Here is a 19,207-nt window from a genome sequence, read left to right on the forward strand (position 1 = left end):
TGCTCCCTTTACTGTGGAGCAGGATTCACCCAAGAGCAACAAGCCTGTAGCCAGAGAACGGTAGAAATGCCTGCCATGTGCTCAAGGAGGAAGTTTGTGGTCCTCTGGAAGATGTCAAGCAGGTGACCTGGAGCTGCTGGCCAGTTGCAGCGTGGCACACGTCTCCCTTCATGCGTCAATGGCCACCCTTCCGAGGCGGTCATCCCAGAGAAGAGATGCTCGGAAGCAGCATTGCTGAGAGTGCAGGCTCTGGAGCCAGACTGCTTCCATGTAACCTTGGGCTAGTTAGCTAACTCAGTATCTTCCTCTGTAAAATGAGGTAGCAGCACCTAGCCTATTGGGTTATTTTGAGGGTTAACTGAGTACTTACAAAGCACTTAGAGCAGTGCATGCCACCTAGGAAATCACTTGTCAAATGTTAGCTGTTGTTGTTAATTATTTTAGCTTTGGGGAACTTTAAGTCTTCCCTATTCTCTTGCTGACCCAAGATCTGTTTTCAGTGGAGGCATTTAAGACGATAATTTGGGAGTTGCCCCTGTGGCACAGTGGATTAAGATCTGGTTTTTAGCTATGGCCTGGATTGGATCCCTGGTCCCCGAACTTTAATGAGCCGCGGGCGCTTCCCTACCCCCCCCCCCCAAAAGAATATAATTTGGTTCACTTCTTGGTACCGGCATCACTTTCCATATCATCAGCCTTGGCAATCAGATGACAGGTGTTGTGTCAGCAATTGTTTTTCAAATAATAAAGTATGAAATTGTTTATTCTTGTAGAAGGTAAGTTAAGATTTATGCTGTTATTCTGAGATGCACACCGTTGTACCCTCTTGAGTGAGAAAAAGAGTAGGGGGTTACCACCAGCAAGGAAGTGTGCTCTGGAGCTGTGGTTTGTCATTCGTTCTGACCACAGCGCTGGGCCACAGGCAGCTCTGTCTGCTCTCAGCACACGGTGTACTGTACGGAGCTGAGGGGTTCCCTGGGGCTTCTTGGCACCTGTCCCCAACCTCCATTTGGTACTTCCTGTTCTGACGTGAGGGTGGTTTCTGAGGCTTTTTTTCTTTTTTGTAATACAGCTTTATTGAAATATAATTCACATACCATAAAATTGATTTTAAAAGAGTGTACAATTCGGTGGGTTTTAGTGTATTCACAAGGTTGGGCCTCTGTCACCACTATCTAAATTCAAAACATTTTTATCATCCCAAAAAGAAGTGCTATATCAGCAGTCGTTCCTCATCTCCCTCCCCGACCCCCCCAAGTCCCCGGCAGCCACTAATCTACTTTCTGTCTGGATTTGCCTATTCTGGACATTTCATATAAATGGAATCATATACCATGTGCTACTTTGTGCCTGACTTCTTTCACTTCCCATAGTAACATGTATCCATCAGTATGTTATTCATTTTTATGGCCAATTAATATTCTCTTGTATGGTTGTAACACATTTTATTTAGTCCTCGATGGGTATTTGGGCTTTTTGCAGTTTTGGGGTATTAGGAATAATGCTGCTATGAACATGAATTGACAGGTTTTTGAATGGACATACATGGTTTTCATTCTTTTGGGTATATACCTAGAAGTGGAATTGCTGAGTTGTACAGCCACTCTGTGTTTTACCTTTGAGGAACACTAGCCTGTTTTCCGTAGTAGCTGCACCGTCATATAGCCCCACCAGCAGTATGTGAGGGTTTCAGTCTCCACATCCTCTTCAGCATAGCTCTGTCTTTTTTTTTTTTAAATTACAGCCATCCTCGTGGATGTAAAGTAGTAGCCCATTGTGGTTTTGATTTGCATTTTCCTAATAATGAGTCATGTTGAACATCTTTTTCATGTTCTTATTGGCCATTTGTATAAGTTCTTTGGAGAAGTGTTGATTCAATCCTTTATTGTCTTTTTAGAGACCCTTATCTGACTGAAGGGACGGAGGTCTTCTCATAGAACCCCAGTGAGTGACTGCCTAGGGGCAGATTTTTTTTTTTTTTGTCTTTTTTGGGCTGCACCCACAGCATATGGAGGTTCCCAGGCTAGGGGTCGAATTGGAGCTGTAGCCACCGGCCTACACCAGAGCCACAGCAACGGGGGATCCGAGCCCCGTCTGCAGCCTACACAACAGCTCACGGCTATGCCGGATCCTTGACCCACTGAGCAAGGCCAGGGAATGAACCTGCAACCTCATGGTTCCTAGTCGGATTTGTTAACCACTGCGCCACGACGGGAACTCCAGGTTTGTTTTTTTTTTTTTTTTGGTCATTTTTGGGCCGCACCCACAGCATATGGAGGTTCCCAGGCTAAGGGTCTAATCAGAGCTGTAGCCGCCGGCCTATACCAGAGCCAGAGCAACTCGGGATCTGAGCCACATCTGTGACCTACACCACAGCTCATGGCAACGCTAGATCCTTAATTCAGTGAGTGAGGCCAGGGATCGAACCCCCATCCTCATGGTTCCTAGTCAGGTTCGTTAACCACTGTGCCATGATGGTAACTCCAGATTTTTTTTTTTTTTTTAATTTATTTAAACTAGACTCTGTCAGGCTCTGGCACTCTAGACCCAGCCATGACACCGTCTATTCTCATGCCCCTGGGCCCGTTCCCTTATCTCTCTCAGCCTTCATTGCTTCTGTCAGCCTTGCCCAGAGACTGCTCCAAAGCAGCCATTTCTGTGATAAGAGGCCCATGTGGTCACAGAAGTCTGCCATCCCCTGTGGTGATTCACGTTGCATATACTTTACAGATAAGCCTCGAGGAAGAGCCCCACAGTGAGGAAGCCTATATGAAGCCCTTGTCAGATAAATAATTTGCAAATATTTCCTCCTATTCTTTGTTGTTGGGTTTTCTTTTTCTTTTTTCTTTTTTTCCTTTCACTTTCTTGATGGTATTCTTTGAAGCACAACTGTTTTAAGTTATTTATTTTTTGGCCACACTTGCAGCATGCAGAATTTCCCTGGCTAGGGATCGAACTCTTGCCACAGCAGCAGCCCAAGCCACAGCAGTGACAACACCAGATCCTTTAACCACTAGGCCACCAGGGAACTCCAAAGCACAACTGTTTCTGATTTTGGTAAATTCCAGTTTATGTTTTTCTTTTGTCACATGTGCTTTTGGTGTTTCCTGGTTCTTTTGAGGGCTCTGTAAAGGTTAATATTATTTAGGATAAAAAAAAACGGACATTATTCAGAATAGAGTCCTTTTTTTTTTTAATGGAGCATTTTAAATAATTACCAAAATAAAGTTAAAGAGAATGGTACAATGAACCACCATGTACTCATCTCCCAACTTCAGCGATTTAGTGTCTTGGTCAGTCTTATTTGATCTAAATCCACTTTCACTTCCATTCATCCCCAGTGAAATTATTTTGAAGGAAATTGCAGACTTCCTATCATTTCAACCATAAATAGTTCTGTCTGAATCTCTAAAAGATAATAAAAGGCCTCTGTTCCTGAACATAACTGCCCTCCCATTATCACACTCTAAAAAAGTGACAATAATTCCTTAATGTTATAGGAGAAGATCTTGCGTGTGAGACTTGAAATTGGATCCAGGGAAAAATGCTATTAGAAAATTCAGCTAATGATGACAGTTCTTCAGTTTTCATAAGTGATCAGCCCTCTTTAAGAGTTGCGCTACTTTAGACAAAGTGACTCCCCAGCAACACCCTTCAATCCTGTGAGTATTAAACATGCTCTTCCAACCACAGCTTTGTCTTTCTTACGTGAGCAGATCTAGTGGTGAAGTTTAAATCAGGATGGCACCACCACTCCTCCACCGCCCCCCCCCCAAAAAAAAACTTTGTCATTTTTTTTTTTTTTTTGGACACACATATCCTCTTCCCACCTCTGCTCAGTATATAAAGTCACAAGTTAACTGAGGACTTTTGCCCTCAATTTCTAGTGTAGGCAGAATTTTTGGACAAATCCTGTTCTTATCTGAGATTGCGCAAATGTACAGAGAAACCTGGGAAAATGAGGAGGCCCCTGCCTGGGTATCTTCTCTTTCAGCTCCCCAGGGCATAAGCTGGGTGTCCCCATCTCATGCCTGGCTGACCGTGCCTGCCCTCAAGGTTCAGTGTTGGTGGCTTTCACAGCAGATGAGCAATGTGGCTGGGGGCAATGCAGCGTAGAATTTGGAGGCTGAAAGACACTACAAATAATGATGCTATTAACAGATGTTCAGCAAGAGAGGCTGTGCTGTTTGAAATGTCGGAGATTTAGGGTTGAATAGGCTGCTGCTTTACTGAGGGGCTCTTCAGAGGCTTAACTATAGCGTGCATGCATCGTGAATCTCCAAAAGGGAGGGCAAACTTCAACCACATGGGTCTCTTATCGCAGAAATGGCTGCCTCGGAGCTGTCTCTGGGCAATGCTGATAGACATAAGGAAGGCTCAGAGGTGAAGTAAGTAGCCCAGCGTCATGAAAAGAGACGGTGTCATGGCGAGGTCTAGAGTGCTGGGGCTCCGAGAGAATCTAATTTAAAAAAAATCTGCCCCTCGGCAGTCACTGACTGGGATTCCATGGGAAGACCTCCCATCCCTTCAGTCAGAAACTAGGTCTAGGCCTAGGTCACCTCACATTTTCAGACCTTTGGTGTACTGTCTGGCAAGTGGGGACAGTAATAACTGCCTGACCCCATCACCAGCTGATAAAGGAACAGTGAAAAAGGATGTGAAAGTAGTTTATGAACCTTGGATTCTCTGCAGGGATGATGCTTTTTGTGTCTCCCATTGGTGAGCACCAGCTTTTCTGCAATACTGCTCACACCTGGCCAAGAATGTGCATCTCAAGCAGAGTGAAGGACTTTGGAACTGTGAATGCAAGTGTGAAGATGTTGGCACCTGCTGCTTGTTTTTCAGGGCGGGATCGTGGCTTGCTCGGACTTCTTGCAGTGGTGGGGGATACTCTTTAAAAGGCCCTTCCAGCGTTCCCCTCCCTAAGCTTTAGTAGCGTTTCTGCCCACTTCTCCTTTGCTCTAGTGCTTTCTTCATGATTAGGACCCCAGGTCAAGGTTTTTTTGTTTGTTTTTGCCTTTTAGGACCGCACGCATGGCATGTAGAGGTTCCCAGGCTAGGGGTCCAGCTGGAGCTACATCTGCCGGCCACAGCCACAGCCAGAGCCACCCTGGATCTGAGCCGCATCTGTGACTTACACCACAGCTCACACAACGCCGGATCCTTAACGCACTGAGCAAGGCCAGGGATCGAACCCAAAACCTCATGGTTCCTAGTCGGATTTGTTTCTGCTGCGCCACAACAGGAACTCTTCAAGGTATTTTTGAAGTGGTTTCCTTAGTGCTGTCATCCTATGTTGCCTCACTGGCTACTGCCTAGGAATACCGGGGGCAGATGTGGCCCCCGGTGGGGGGGTTATGTGACGAAAGGTCCAGCCTTCCCCGAATTTAGTGTGGTTCCCTCTCTAGTTTCATCACCTTCGGTCATCATTTTACTGAGGGGGTAGGCGTGTGTGTCCCAAGAGTTTCTCCACTCCCTACTACTTACAGGAGGGATAAATCATCTTACTGTTTTCTGCTGGTGTCTTTGACCATGAAAACTTATACCTGGAGTAGATTTGGTTACCAAATAGCCCAAGGAAGGAGGAGATAATATTTGATATACATAAGGTCCAGGAAATGAGGGAAGGCCTGGTGCCAAGAGGTGTGTTTCCAACTAGGCCTTATTAAGTTTCACAATCCTTTAAGCAAAAAAAAAAAGGCAACTTCCAGGTGTTGTTAATGAAGTTTTGTGGTAAACAGGAGACAAAACCAGGAACTGCTTCATCCCCTTCCCCATAACTGAAAACTTGTTGGGGGAGGGTTAGATCACATCAGAGCTCTACCTTTTTTTGTTTTGTTTTGTTTTTTGTTTTGTTTTTTGTCTTTTTCTAGGGCTGCACCCGTGGCATATGGAGGTTCCCAGGCTGGGGGTCTAATCAGAGCCGTAGCCGCCGGCCTACAGCCACAGCCACAGCAACTCGGGATCCAAGTCACGTCTTTGACCTACACCACAGCTCAAGGCAATGCCGGATTCTTAACCCACTGAGCAAGGCCAGGGATCGATCCTGAATCCTCATGAATACTAGTCAGGTTCATAACCCGATGAATCACAATGGGAATTCCCTGGCTTCATTTTTATGATCGTCTCTTTATTTTTATTAATTTATTTTTGTCTTTGTTAGGGCTGTACCTATTGGCATATGGAGGTTCCCAGGCTAGGGGTCCAGTCAGAGCTGTAGCTGCTGGCCCACGCCAGAGCCACAGCAGCGCAGGATCCGAGCCACGTCTGTGACCTACACCACAGCTCACGGCAATGCTGGATCCTTAACCCACTGAGCGAGGCCAGGGATTGAACATGCATCCTCATAGATGCTAATCGGATTCATTTCCGCTGAGCCACGACAGGAACTCCCTTTGATCTTCTCTTTAGTTGTTAGTTCTCTTCATCCATGTAACCATCTTTTCTTGAGGGCCTGCTTTGTGCAGAGACATTGCCTGGTACTGCAAGGAACATAGAAATGAACGTTACACATCTTGCCCTTAAGTGGCCTATACTATGGAAGAGGAGATAGGCCTGAGAATAAATAATTTTGCTGAGTTTATGAGCACATAAAAAAGTGAGTGGATTTTCCTATAAAAGCACAACCAAGGAGTTCCCGTCGTGGCACAGTGGTTAACGAATCCGACTAGGAACCATGAGGTTGCGGGTTCGATCCCTGCCCTTGCTCAGTGGGTTAACGATCCGGCGTTGCCGTGAGCTGTGGTGTAGGTTGCAGACACGGCTCGGATCCCGCGTTGCTGTGGCTCTGGCGTAGGCCGGAGGCTACAGCTCTGATTCGACCCCTAGCCTGGGAATCTCCATATGCCGCGGGAGCGGCCCAAGAAATAGCAAAAAGACAAAAAAAAAAAAAAGCACAACCAAAATGATCTCTCCCTGGACAGTATGTGTGATTGCTCTTATGATTTTGTACCCAGAGCACCCAGAGCTGATTCCAGGGACTCAGAGTTGAGGTACATTTTAATGAAATGACCTTGATGTTAGGGCAGGCCACCATTTCACTGGAAGTGGAGCCTGAGTCGCTCTTTGTCATGCTGCAAACTTAAATAAAGGTGAAAGATGGAGTTCCCGTCATGGCGCAGGGGTTAACGAATCCGACTAGGAACCATGAGGTTTCGGGTTTGATCCCTGGCCCCGCTCAGTGGGTTAATGATCCGGCGTTGCCGTGAGCTGTGGTGTAGGTTGCAGACGCAGCTCGGATCCCACATTGCTGTGGCTCTGGCGTAGGCCAGCAGCTGCAGCTCCAATTCGACCCCTAGCCTGAGAACCTCTATATGCTGCGGGAGCAGCCCAAGAAATGGCAAAAAAGAGAAAATAAATAAATAAATAAAAAATAAATAAAGGTGAAAGATGAAATCAGATTTAGTGGCGATCTTGAAGACTAATTTTCCTAAATGGAGTTCTCTTTTCAAGTCACATGTGAGTATCATGTAGTTGACGTGACCTGTATGTATGTGTCTCTCTTTTTTTTCTTATTCTAATCTTTGGTCTAGAGAGCAATTTGTGAGGAGACATGAAATGTTTCTGGGGACAGGCCTGAGTTGTATCTTGCTGGTTTTCTTGTAATTCTTGGCTCCTTTCCAGTTTAGTTGAGGTTGAACTGTTTTTAGGGCAGGAAAAGTGAACCTAGGATTTTGGTACAAAAACAAACAAAGCTGCTGTTGTACTTGCTAAAGCTAAAGTTGCATATCCGGCAGCAGCCCATTAACCATCAGTGAGAGCCCGCTGTCAGTGGTGCGTTTCAGAGACCCCCAGACTCTCCAGAGAGGGCGGTAAATGTTCGTTCATGAAGGTAATAAATATTGGTGGAGTGATTGTTCAACACAAAAGGATTTTTTTTCTTTTTTTTTAAGCAAGCAAGCAAAGTCTCTATTACAGGAAAGCAAATAGCTCCCAGGACAGCTGGGAGGGGGGAGAAGAGTCCCCCTCTCTATTGTTTTATAAGGGTTTTTATCCCTTAAAGGTGGTGGGGGGGGATACCAATGTGGAGTCCAGAAAGATGTGGGTTTTTTCCCATTGGCCTTGCCCAATTACTTATATCAGTCCTGGTCCGATAGGGGCCTTAGGGGAGAAAAGGATTTTCTCATTATCAGAGAAGCAAGAGGCAGAAACCGTAAGAAGCTGCTGTGAACTGGTTTTAGCTTCTGCTACTTTTTATTTCTATTTAAAAGACTGAGGCTGGGAGTTCTCGTTGTGGCTCTCATATGCATGATGATGCAGGTTCGATCTCTGGCCTCACTTGATGTGTTAGGCATCCAGCGTTGCCGTGAGCTATGGTGTAGTTTGCAGATGCGGCTTGGATCTGGCATTGCTGTGGCTGTGGCATAGGCTGGCAGCTCCAGCTCCAATTCTACCCCTACCTGGTGAACTTCCATATCCTGCTGGTGTGGCCCTAAAAAGAAAAAAAGAATAAGGCTGTACCGTAGGCTGTGCCATTGCCATGGTGTCTTCTCTTCCCCTCCCCCCTCCATAAAATCAGCTTCAAGATACATTATATTTTATTTTTACTTTTTTTTGTCTTTTTAGGGCCACACCCACAGCATATGGAGGTTCTCAGGCTAGGAGTCTACTTCGAGCCACAGTTGCCAGCCTACACCAGAGCCACAGCAACATGGGATCTGAGCTGCGTCTGCAACCTACACCACAGCTCACAGCAATGCCGGATCCTTAACCCACTGAGCGAGGCCAGGGATTGAACCCACAACCTCATGGTTCCTAGTTGGATTCGTTTCCACTGCGCCACAACAGGAACGCCAACATTTATCATATTTCAGTAGTAAATATAATTAAACAAGCAAAGAGAAAGCCTACGATAATAAAATAGAAATTCCTGCTTTTGACATTCTTGGTGCTGCAGTAGTCATCAGAAAAAAAATGTTCTGGTTAAAGGTAGTCAGTAGGAGTTCCTGTTGTGGCTCAGTGGTTAACGAATCCAACTAGGAACCACGCGGTTGTGGGTTCGATCCCTGGCCTCGCTCAGTGGGTTAAGGATCCGGCATTGCTCTGAGCTGTGGTGTAGGTCGCAGATGCAGCTCAGATCCCGAGTTGCTGTGGCTGTGGCGTAGGCCGGTGGCTACAGCTCTGATTAGACCCCTAGCCTGGGAACCTCTGTATTCTGCGGGAGCGGCCCTAGAAAAGGCAAAAAGACAAAGAAAAAAAAAAAAAGTAGTCAGTAGATGTGTAGCAGCCTCTGCACTGTACCCCCTGCTGAGTTGAGCCTTATCTCTGCTTTTCTCAGATGCCCCGTGTGCCATAGTTGCCATGCTTTTGGTTATGCTTGGCCCTGCCTAGGGTGTTCTTCTCACCCAAACCTTATGCATTATTTAGTTATCCATCTCATGGTAAAATTGTCTTGGGCCATTCTGTCTCTCAGTGGCTTCCCTTCTGCAAGCTCTTCTTGCACTTACCGCCTCTACTCCTCCCTCCCATTTATTACAGAGCGCCTGCCTTTGTTTCTGTGTCCGTTCTCTTTTCTCCCCAACTGGGTAATTGAATAAGTAAATCCTCCAGGGCAAGACCAGTTTGTCCAGTAGTCGATCCTTCTCATCACCATGGTATATCCTGGGTGGCTGGATGTGACTGTGACTATCGGGTCACAAAAGAAGGGAGAGTGACAGAATGTCAAAATACTGGCTCCATGCGTGTTCAAGCCGTTTCGGAGCCATGCTGTCTCCGCTGCCCACTAGGTGTGTGCCCTTGAATGCGTTACCCAACTTCACTGAAGCTCATGTTTTTCATCTGTACAATATGAGAGATCAACATATGTTAGGATCCTCCCTCTCTAAATATATCATGGGGAGTTCCCATTGTGGTGAAGTGGAAATGAATCTGACTAGTTCCATGAGGATGCGGGTTTGGTCCCTGGTGTTGTCTGCCGTGAGCTATGGCCTAGGTCGCAGACGCGGCTCGGATCCCACGTTGCTGTGACTGTGGCATAGGCCGGCAGGTGCAGCTCCAATTTGACCCCTAGCCTGGGAACTTCCATATGCCGCAAATGAGGCCCTAAAAAACCAAAAAATATATATAATTTGATATTTAGCAGGTGATTACATACTGTGGTTTAGGCCTGTTTGCCCAGCCATCTGGGAAGAGCAACAGTAGAGCATCCATAGGTTTTCGTCGATACCTTTAGAAGCAACAAGCCCTGTGACTTGTAGAGCTCCTTGCCCTGCTCTGCAACCTGGAGAGGTGTGTTTTCTTGCCTCAGCAGGCTTGCTACATGTCTGCCTTTGTCCAGCCCCAGGACACAGATAAACTGTCTTCTTGGTCTCTGGCAGCTGAGCCGTCCTTAACATTTCCATTTGGCAAGCTTCTGCAAATCTTTGTGCTGGGCTCGGAATTCTTCCCATGGCATTCCCCAGAATAATTACTTCAGGATCCTTTTATTGATGTCCAGCCTCACATTCGTGCTATGACAATGTCTTGGTTTGACTTTCATTGAGGCACTCACGTTGGTTTGGAGTTTGAGTTAGTATTCATTTCTGTGTGTTTGGGGAACTCTCAGGCATTTAAATGTGTTTGTGCACAACCTGAGAAAGATAAGGTGTTCTGTGTCTGCCTAGCAGCCTCTCCCCAAAGCTCCTGGAAGTCAAAAGCTTTAGGTCTGGAGATTATCTCCTGCCCTAGAAGCCTGGCAGTTGCTGTCCTGTTCTCACAAAACCCTCTTTCTAAAGATTCCTTGATTGCGAAATTAGAAACCCAGGGCTCTCAGCCCTAGTCTCTTAGCCTCAGCTAGCCAGATGACGAGCAGGTCACCAGGTTTCCTGAGAGCCAAGATGTGGAAAGTCTTCCACGCCAACTTGTTCCTTGTGTGGGGACCAATTGTGTGTTGGGGTCACATGAGAGCTTTAGGACTTTTCCAATCATTCTGAGTCAGAATGGGGGTCCTGGAGCCTGAGGACTCTGATGCTACACATGGGAACACCACCGTCAGGTCCAGTGTAAGTGACAGTCTTAGAAACAGGGTTCTGGAGCACTGACCAGGGACTTGCATGTCTCCTCAACATTCACCTGGCCCTCAATTCTAGTTTTTGCCTATTGGTAAGTTCTGGTCTCATGTCATGACGCCTATATTACTATAAAGGAAAGAGTCTTTGGAATCAGAGACTTCCGGTCCTTGCTCTTCCATTGGCAGCTGTGTGACCTTGGACAAGGTCTCCACATGCCGCAGTTTCTGCAGCTGAACAATAACAATAATAATACCTACGTCTTGGGATTATTGTCATATTAACATGTTGGTTAAATGGCGTTCCTAACACAGAGGCTGGCTCATTGTCAGTCCTGAACAATTAACTGTCCCTGCCTCTGTCCCAGAATTTGAAGATTTTATTATTATTATTTTTTTTTAAAATTTTTGTCTTTTTGCTATTTCTTGGGCCGCTCCCACGACATATGGAGGTTCCCAGGCTAGGGGTCGAATCGGAGCTGCGGACCTCCGGCCTACACCAGAGCCACAGCAACGTGGGATCCAAGCCGCGTCTGCAACCTACACCACAGCTCACGGCAACGCCGGATGGTTAACCCACCGAGCAAGGGCAGGGACCGAACCCGCAACCTCATGGTTCCTAATCGGATTCGTTAACCACTGCACCACGACGGGAACTCCAGAATTTAAAGATTTTAAATGCAGAGGCTGCCTAGGAAAAAAACGTTGCCAAGAGATTCTTAAATCTGCTAGAGTGAAGGAATGAATTCCATGAGCCATGAACATATATGCTCTTGCAGTATGTCTTCTTAAGTAATAAGTTAATCAGAATCCAAAGGATTTCAGCATTACTGTCTTTGTGGGTTCTGTGAACTGGGAAGGAGGGGCCTGGGTCAGTGGAACGATGTCTCAGACACTGCTTGGGGCCATGAACAGTTGTTAAAATGGCAACATTTTGACAGCATAATCTTGCTTAATTCTGGCTTAGTGTGACTCTTCCTTTTTTTTTTTTTTTTTTTTTTTAAGTTGATGAATTCAACATTGAGCTAAATTCTGCCTTGTCAAGCAGATGACTAAAATGATTTGAGGAAGGATTTGACTTAGCTTTGGTCCACCACATATGAGCCTGGGCCACTTACATAAAAGAACCCTTTTTTCTCCAGACTAGCAGAAATTGCTAATTATCATCTTGCCTCTTAAATCCCAAAAGTGACTACTTTGTCCCAGGGTTGTGGTGCTATTTGTCAGGCATGGCAAAAAAGTGAACACATCTTCCTGGGAATGCCTGCATTTGCCAACTCAACTTCTTTTTCTCCCCATCCCCCAAATTTTTGTGCTCAATGAGGGTTGGTCAGGGACCAGGGGGCACAAGGAGATCAGTGAGAAAGAAGCCATTCTCAGCCATCACTTGGTTAGCGTATAATGATGTGCTTGGTGTAATGTTTGGGGTTTAATGCTGCCTTGCATACAGGAATTTATAATCTTGTGAGAAGATAAAAGTAGACAAATGGTGATCAGAAACACTTGTCTTGAGGAGCATCCATAAAAGGATGGTTCATTAGGTTCCAAGGAAATGGGGACGCCGAGGATGCAATTTTGATACTTTAGATTGAACTTTCACAAGATTACTTTTCAATTTCTAATAATTTTGTTGCAGTTCCACTTATTCACAGATGGCGGCTGATGAGTAGAAAGGTGGACTGTTGGCTTAGTGCGTTAGAGCACGGGTTCTTGTCTGTTTTGCTCATGGCGGTATCACTGGTGCCTGGCACACTATGGGTGTTCAGTAGGTGTGGAATGAATGAATGAATAAGTACGTTTATGCCATGTTCTCCTTCTGTAGAGCTGCAGGTGTCCCTCTTTCTTGTTAGGTAGGTTCAGACTAGAGAAGCCCAGGAGGGACTGAGGATGCCCTTTCCTCCAGCGTTGATGGGTGGTCGGCGGTTGCCAGGGGAACCCAGGAAAGGAAAGGAGGGTCTTGAAAGCAGCGTCTTCCCTCTTCTGAGAGGTGGGGATGGTGGGGGCTGTGCCTCTGTGTCCAGGCCTGCCTGTCTGGCAGTTTGGCCTGTGTGTGAGGGTGGTAGCAAGGCATGGAATAGACAGGACAACCACATCTTGAGAATACATATTTGCTGAAGAATGGCTCCCCAATCCAAACACCTGCAGCAGCAGAAGCCACTTCACCCCTCTTTTCTCCAGAGCAATAAGGCTGTGGTGTGTGTGTGTACTTCCAGGAAATGGCCCAGCTGGCTGGGCTCATTCATTTCCTTGTCGGGAAAGTCGATGTGACCTTGACCGTCAGTGGGAGACATTGTGTGTCTGGCCAGATTCACAAATGATTGAAAAGTACTTTTGGCAACTCACCTTGCTGTCGGTATTATATGCTGCTTATTGTCCTCGGTGCAGGTGAAAGATACTAATTTGCAAGAGTCATTTCTGATTTACCTGGGTCTGCCCAGCACAGTGCCAGTCCCACGGGGGCTCTCAATAAATATCACTGAAAGAAAATTGCTGCAGAAAATAAAAAAAGATGAGACATACTTGCTTTGAGTGATGGAAATAGAATTAATTTGCAGCCTCAGAAGTTATTAGAAAGTAACTTTGGGCTTATAAAGTTCCTCTGAAGACTACGCTCCTTTGAGAGTCATTACTTCAAGTCCAAATCCAGGCACAGACTGTTGCTAGTGTTGTCTTTAGTAGAGGGTTTGGGGCTGGAGAGAGTGGCTGACACCTGCTGTTTCGGGAAGGGTGGCCAGATGAGAGCTGGCTTACACCACTGACTGGGAAAAGTCAGATGAGGACGCCAACCCCAGGGCCTTTGCTTCTTTTGCAAAAGCTTGCTGTTAGCCATTTTCTCCATAAACTGAGCTTAGGACAAATCTAAGGTGGTGAACTTTTCAGAAGCAGGGGTTGGTTTAAATATAGACCATCTGCTTCACTGGCAACTTGGAGGCTGTGGTGGGACTTGTTGTACCTTTTGTAAGACAAGTGAGGAAAGATGTTGGCACCTGTACATGCTGGGTTTGTTTATGAAATATAAACTCTCCTTGTTGGAGCGAGGGCTTGAGAGGTCAGCAGCCAAGGTAGCATGTCCTACCTTAACTGGGGAAAAGGTGCCCCTCCAAGCCCTCTTTTTGAATTGCATCCATTTCTAGAGAAAGTGGGAACAGCCAGACATAGTGCACTGTTATTTATTGCGCAGCAGCTCTGGCAGGGGTGGGGGTGAAAAAGTTTCTCTGAAACTGACAGCCACTGGGCTTCATTTTCTTTCCCAAGGAAGAGAGACAATACCTTGGGAGCTATTAGAATCCGGTCATTATTCAGAGAAACATAGCTCTTTTCAGCCTTAGAGACCTGATTTATGTACAGCCCAGGCTGCTCAGAGCCGAGGGGAGCTGATGGGAAGCGGGCGTAGCAGGCTCCAGCCCTAGGTGGGTCCAGGGCTGGCGGCGTAGGTTTGCAGCACATCCTTCTCAGTATTCCACAGCAGCTGTCTGGAGTTTTTTCTGCCGTGCCTGAACTGATGTCATTTCCCCCTTGGCAGACAGCTTCAGCTTTGCTGCGTCTGAGATATGTCACGAGAAGGTGGGGGTGGGTCGGAGCCAGGCGGTGGGGGTGGGGGGGGGAGCAGCGAGGAGAGCAGGAGGGAGAGTGCCTGCTTGGGCCCAGGACTCTGTTTACTTTCTCTTCTTTGCTAAGGAAGGCGGGTTAATCGGGACTGCTGAGCACCAGGCCCACCAGGGCTCGTGCTCTTTCCAAGACCGTAACTTTTAAAAAGCCCTTTGTTCCCAACGTTAGTGTGGACGATGCTCTTGCAGGATGCCTTTCCTTTTGGGTCTTAGACAGGTAATTGAACTGGTGGTCCGTGGCTCGGGTTCGGGAAGGGAAGAGTGGTGGGAGCTTATTCATCGTGCTGCTGCTTTGGGTGGAGGGAACCTTTTAGAAAATGTCTCTCACTGACAACAGGCCGGCTCCCATACAGAATTTTCCAGTCTGCCCGTCCTGCTTGCTCGTTGCTCCTTACTTCCAGCACCACCTTATCCTTAATCCCCTACCTCCCCGCGGTCTCTGGGGCCGTGCATTCGGATTTTCCATGAGACACCGTAAAACCGTTGCTAAAAGCTGTGCGGAGGAAACAGTTGAGCGGTGAGGCCAGGGAGGGGGCGAGGCAGAGCGGGATCCTGATCAAAACCGCTTTGATTCCTTCTCCATTTTGCTCTGGCTAGTTAGCAGAGCTTTCTTCACAGTGCTCTGGTTCTGGAGAGATGCAGAGTTGGGGCGGGGGGGGGGGGGGCCTCTTTCAAAGCGAAGGGCTCCCAGAGGCAGGCTTTCTCCTTTTAAGCATGCGGTCAAGGCTGCGTGGCCGACCTGCCTCAGAGGGATGGGGGGGCGCCGACCACATTTTGGCCTCCCTGACCGGTCGCTCAGAGCCAGCAGACTCCTGTGGCAGAGCCTTGATTGCTTTGCCGGAGGGGCACAGAGTTGCAGCCGGTAACCCAGAGGGCGGCAGGAGAAAACAGTAGCGAGTGACCAACTGCGGTCTTCCGCGAACACAGCTGTTGCCAACTATTTGTTCCAGGGCTTCTGGGAGCGGGGCCACCCCCGCCCCCTCTTTGGTCCGAGAGGCATGTCTGTGTCGGAATGTGTAACTGTAACCAGCCGTGCTGTAAGAGGGGGTGGGGACAGACGCACACCCTCTGCTGCCGGTTCCTGGGTGAGGAAACGCCACAGAGGTGCTCAAACCAGAAGCCTTCGAGAGTCGAGAGTCGCGGCCAGGGAGCGCTGGTTTAACCTCACGGTAGAAAAGTGCTGGGGGAGCCAGTCTCCCCTGGGTTGCGTGAAATTCTTTTCAAAGTCAGCTTCTCTGAAAAGCCCCACCCACACTCCTCCGTTACTGCTTCTTCGGTGTCCCTTTCAGGCAACCCAGAGGCGGGGGGGCGGGGGGGGGGGGGAGCCCTATTTGAGCACCTCCTCTGTCCCCCAGGAAAGGCTGCCCTTTTAGCTCATGGCAGAGGGAGCCCTGGTAAAAATTATGAGCAGCGTTGAAAATAGGATGGATGAAGCATTCCATGCTTTGTCAGCAGGTGAGGGGGGCGGGGAGAGCGGCTGCAAAGTGCCTGATACAGTGGAAAGAGCAGGGCTGGCGAGCCAGAAAGACCTGCCTTCATGTTCTGGCACCCCACCAGCCGCTCAGAAGGCTGCTTCGTTGCGCTGAACCTCATCCTCAGAGTGGACATAATAAAGCCCGCTGGACAAGTTAGTGGGAAGATTGCACAAAAGAATGTGTTTCAGACATTAGCACCTTGGATGGCTGAGTCTAGGCCTTGAGTAAAAACGGAACTATTATTTGTATCTGCTAAAGGGTGTGAGGCTAAAGGATGCAGGGGACCGGGAAGCCAGAAGACTGGGTTTCTTTACAGAGGTGAAGGGCATAGTGGGCAGGAGCTCTCGCCTTGGGATTTGGTCACTGTCCTTGTGCTTTGACTGAGACTGAGGAGGCCGTCACTTACTGTGTCCATACCATTTACTGTTAACCTCAAGTATTGTATCACGAAGAAGTGGGATTGTGTCCAGGAACCTCCACTCAGTTAAGAGAGGGGATGCAGCGGGGGTGGAGTGAAGGACTGGGTTGGTTGTGGGGAGCATCTCAGAGGACCTTTGTTCTTATATCTGGATGGGTTCCTGGTAGAGAGCTGACCCAGAGGGCCTCTCGAAGGCCCTTTCTGCCCTAAGCTTCTGCGGCTCAAACTTTGCCTATAAAAACCCTTGCGTATTTTTGGTTACATAATTTTGTATATTTCTAGCATTTCTGTGTCTGACAGTGTAACTATGTTCTTGGAGCTCTGTAAAAGCCAGCCTTCTAAAGATTACTTGGTGATAATTCTGTTTCTAAAAAAATGACACAGAACGTATATGCTGTATAATCTTTATCATACATCATATATGTGTGCTTTTAAATATCATTTCCCTCTCAATCCACAGAACAGCCCAGTTTTATGTGGTGGTATGATGCTGTTTCTTCAGAGGTACATGCTGAGACTTATAGAGGTTAAGCCACTTGTCCAGGGTTGCTCAGCTAGTTAAGGAGCTGGTCATTTGTGGAGTGTGGTTTTTTTTAAAACCTAGGCCTTTTGATTCTAAAGCCTGGAGTTTTTCTCACTACCAGCAGTGTATTGCCCAGTGTCTGTGAGAGTGGGGTTGGATTACTGCATTGTTGCAGTTGGGGCATATTTTCAGAAGGTTCTTTCCGGGTGGCCCAGGTGCCAAATAAGACACTGCTTGTCTCTGAGTGCCCATTTGCATTTCACTCTGTGGAAGAGTCTCATGCCTGCAGCATCTACTGAGTAATGCCCCTGCATGGAGATTTTGAACACAAGGAATGCAGACCTGGCACAAAGGATAAATAAAGCACAAGCCTTTTCCCCGGGAGCTCACACTCTGATGCAATAGTTCTCAAATGCATAAAAATCACCTGGGAGTAGTGTCTTATTAACATGTAGATTCAGCAGGTGTGGAGCCAGGGCCCAAGAATATGCATTTCTATTAAGTTCCCCAGGTGGTTCGGACCCAAGGCTACACCTTGAGAGACCTCTCCACCACCCCCTGCACTTTCGTAGCTCGGGGGAAAAAATTACATGACAATGGGTAACCCTGCGACAGAGATGGCCCCCTGCCCCCCTCGGGGTCTAGGATAATGGAGAGCAGGAAGATGTCTCAGTCAGGCTGGGGGAGGGGGGTGGGCAATGGAAGGCTTTCCTGAGAAGGTGTTATCTGATCCGAGTCTTGAAGGATGAGTAGGAGTTTACCAGACATACGAGCTGAGGAAAGAACATTCGAGACAGATCAGGTTGGGAGTGTTTTTTCTCCTGTGGATGGGAAGGAAAACTGTCATCTGTGAGTCTTGGTATTAAGTATGGCTGAGACAAGACAAAGACCTTGGTTCACCAAGTATTAGTGTCCTTTAGACACAGAAGAGGAGGAAAACACGAAGAGCCTTCCATCTAATAATGAGTATTGTCTGAATTCAGTGTCTGTAAAGGACAGATAGCCCTTAGGCTGTATTAGTTCTCGCACTTCAGGGACAATTAAGTCAGTTTCCTGGAAGCTACAGTGTCGACTAGTGACTAGTTTTTTTTGTGCCTAGAGCACCTAAGTTCAAAAGAGAGATTGTACAACTGCAAATGTAATACGTTCATTGAGTAATTAAAAAAAAAAAAGAGAGAGTCCCCTGCCGAGCTCTCTGGCCATGGCAACAAGTGCCGAATTTCAGATCCAACACGCAGGTGAGCAGGCCATCCCTTTATTACCTGGCGAGATCAGAAAATGAGTTTTCTGCTTAAGCGGAAGTCCATCATGTATACCTAACAGATGGATTCCTGATTTTCAGAGAACAAGATTGCAACAGAATGTTCTTGGTCTGTTGATTTGAACGATTCTATTTCATGTTTAATTCAGAAGGTATTGATTTTATAATGCTGGAGACTTCTCATGACCAACATCTCCATCTGAAGTTATCGCACACCTGTTCTACTCAAAGCGTGATGTGGAGAGAAAGGTAGAAACTCTCTCTCTGGCCTCACAGTCAGACAGGGGACGTAGCACAAGCGCGCAGGTGGCGGTGAGTGACATTAGGAACAGAGTGCTGCAGGTCAGAGGTGTGAAAAGTTGGCTTTCGCAGGTGATCTTTTCCACAGTCCAGAGGTCTCAGCTGTTGCACTGTAGGTGAGTGGAAGGACCCCTTGATGGCAAGTGCTATTCGATGATGCAGGCTAGATCCGTCAAGACGGAAATTAAGATCCTGCACCCTGGAATGTTGCTTTTCTCGGTGGGGAGCATTGTCCTCCGATCGTCCTCATTGATGATGTGAGATGATCCCTCATACTAGAAATGAATAATCCCCAGCGAATTGGGATCCTCCTAGGTCAGTGTGCCCTCACCCGTGTTGGAATGTCATGGGTGGAGGCACAGGGGGAAGCTGCTGGCCCAGAGGGCTGTTTGTATTCCTGAAAGGGGCAGCTGGCACCCGCAGGCCCCTGCTCTCAGTCTGATGCTGAATGCGACAGGGTAACCAGCATGCTTGCTGGACACAGAAGGAGATCTTCGGGGCTCCCAAGGACAGCACTGAAAGAGCTGCAGTGGAAGCCAACCTGGAGCTGCAAGGAGGGAGCCATGACTAGGGAGAGGCCAGAGGCAATTTGCCAACTTCTAACTTAACCCCTACACTGCTGAATATCAACCAACATT

General features: G+C 47.4%; 1 protein-coding gene across 2 annotated transcripts in view; it reads left to right on the plus strand.

Moving 5' to 3' along the window:
• The window catches only part of WBP1L (WW domain binding protein 1 like), a 61,105-nt gene that overhangs the window by 11,565 nt on the left and 30,333 nt on the right, over positions 1–19,207 (plus strand). The window contains exon 1 of one of the 2 annotated variants that reach the window (XM_047759540.1): positions 14,614–14,809. The exons of the other annotated variant lie outside the window; for it this stretch is intronic. Within the exon in view, the coding sequence (XP_047615496.1) occupies positions 14,783–14,809 (27 nt within the window). The 5' untranslated portion in view covers positions 14,614–14,782. Of the gene's footprint in view, positions 1–14,613; positions 14,810–19,207 lie in introns of those variants that run through there. 2 annotated transcript variants of the gene reach the window in all.

Source organism: Phacochoerus africanus, chromosome 15 (genome assembly GCF_016906955.1).
Source record: "Phacochoerus africanus isolate WHEZ1 chromosome 15, ROS_Pafr_v1, whole genome shotgun sequence".
NCBI lineage: Eukaryota > Metazoa > Chordata > Mammalia > Artiodactyla > Suidae > Phacochoerus > Phacochoerus africanus.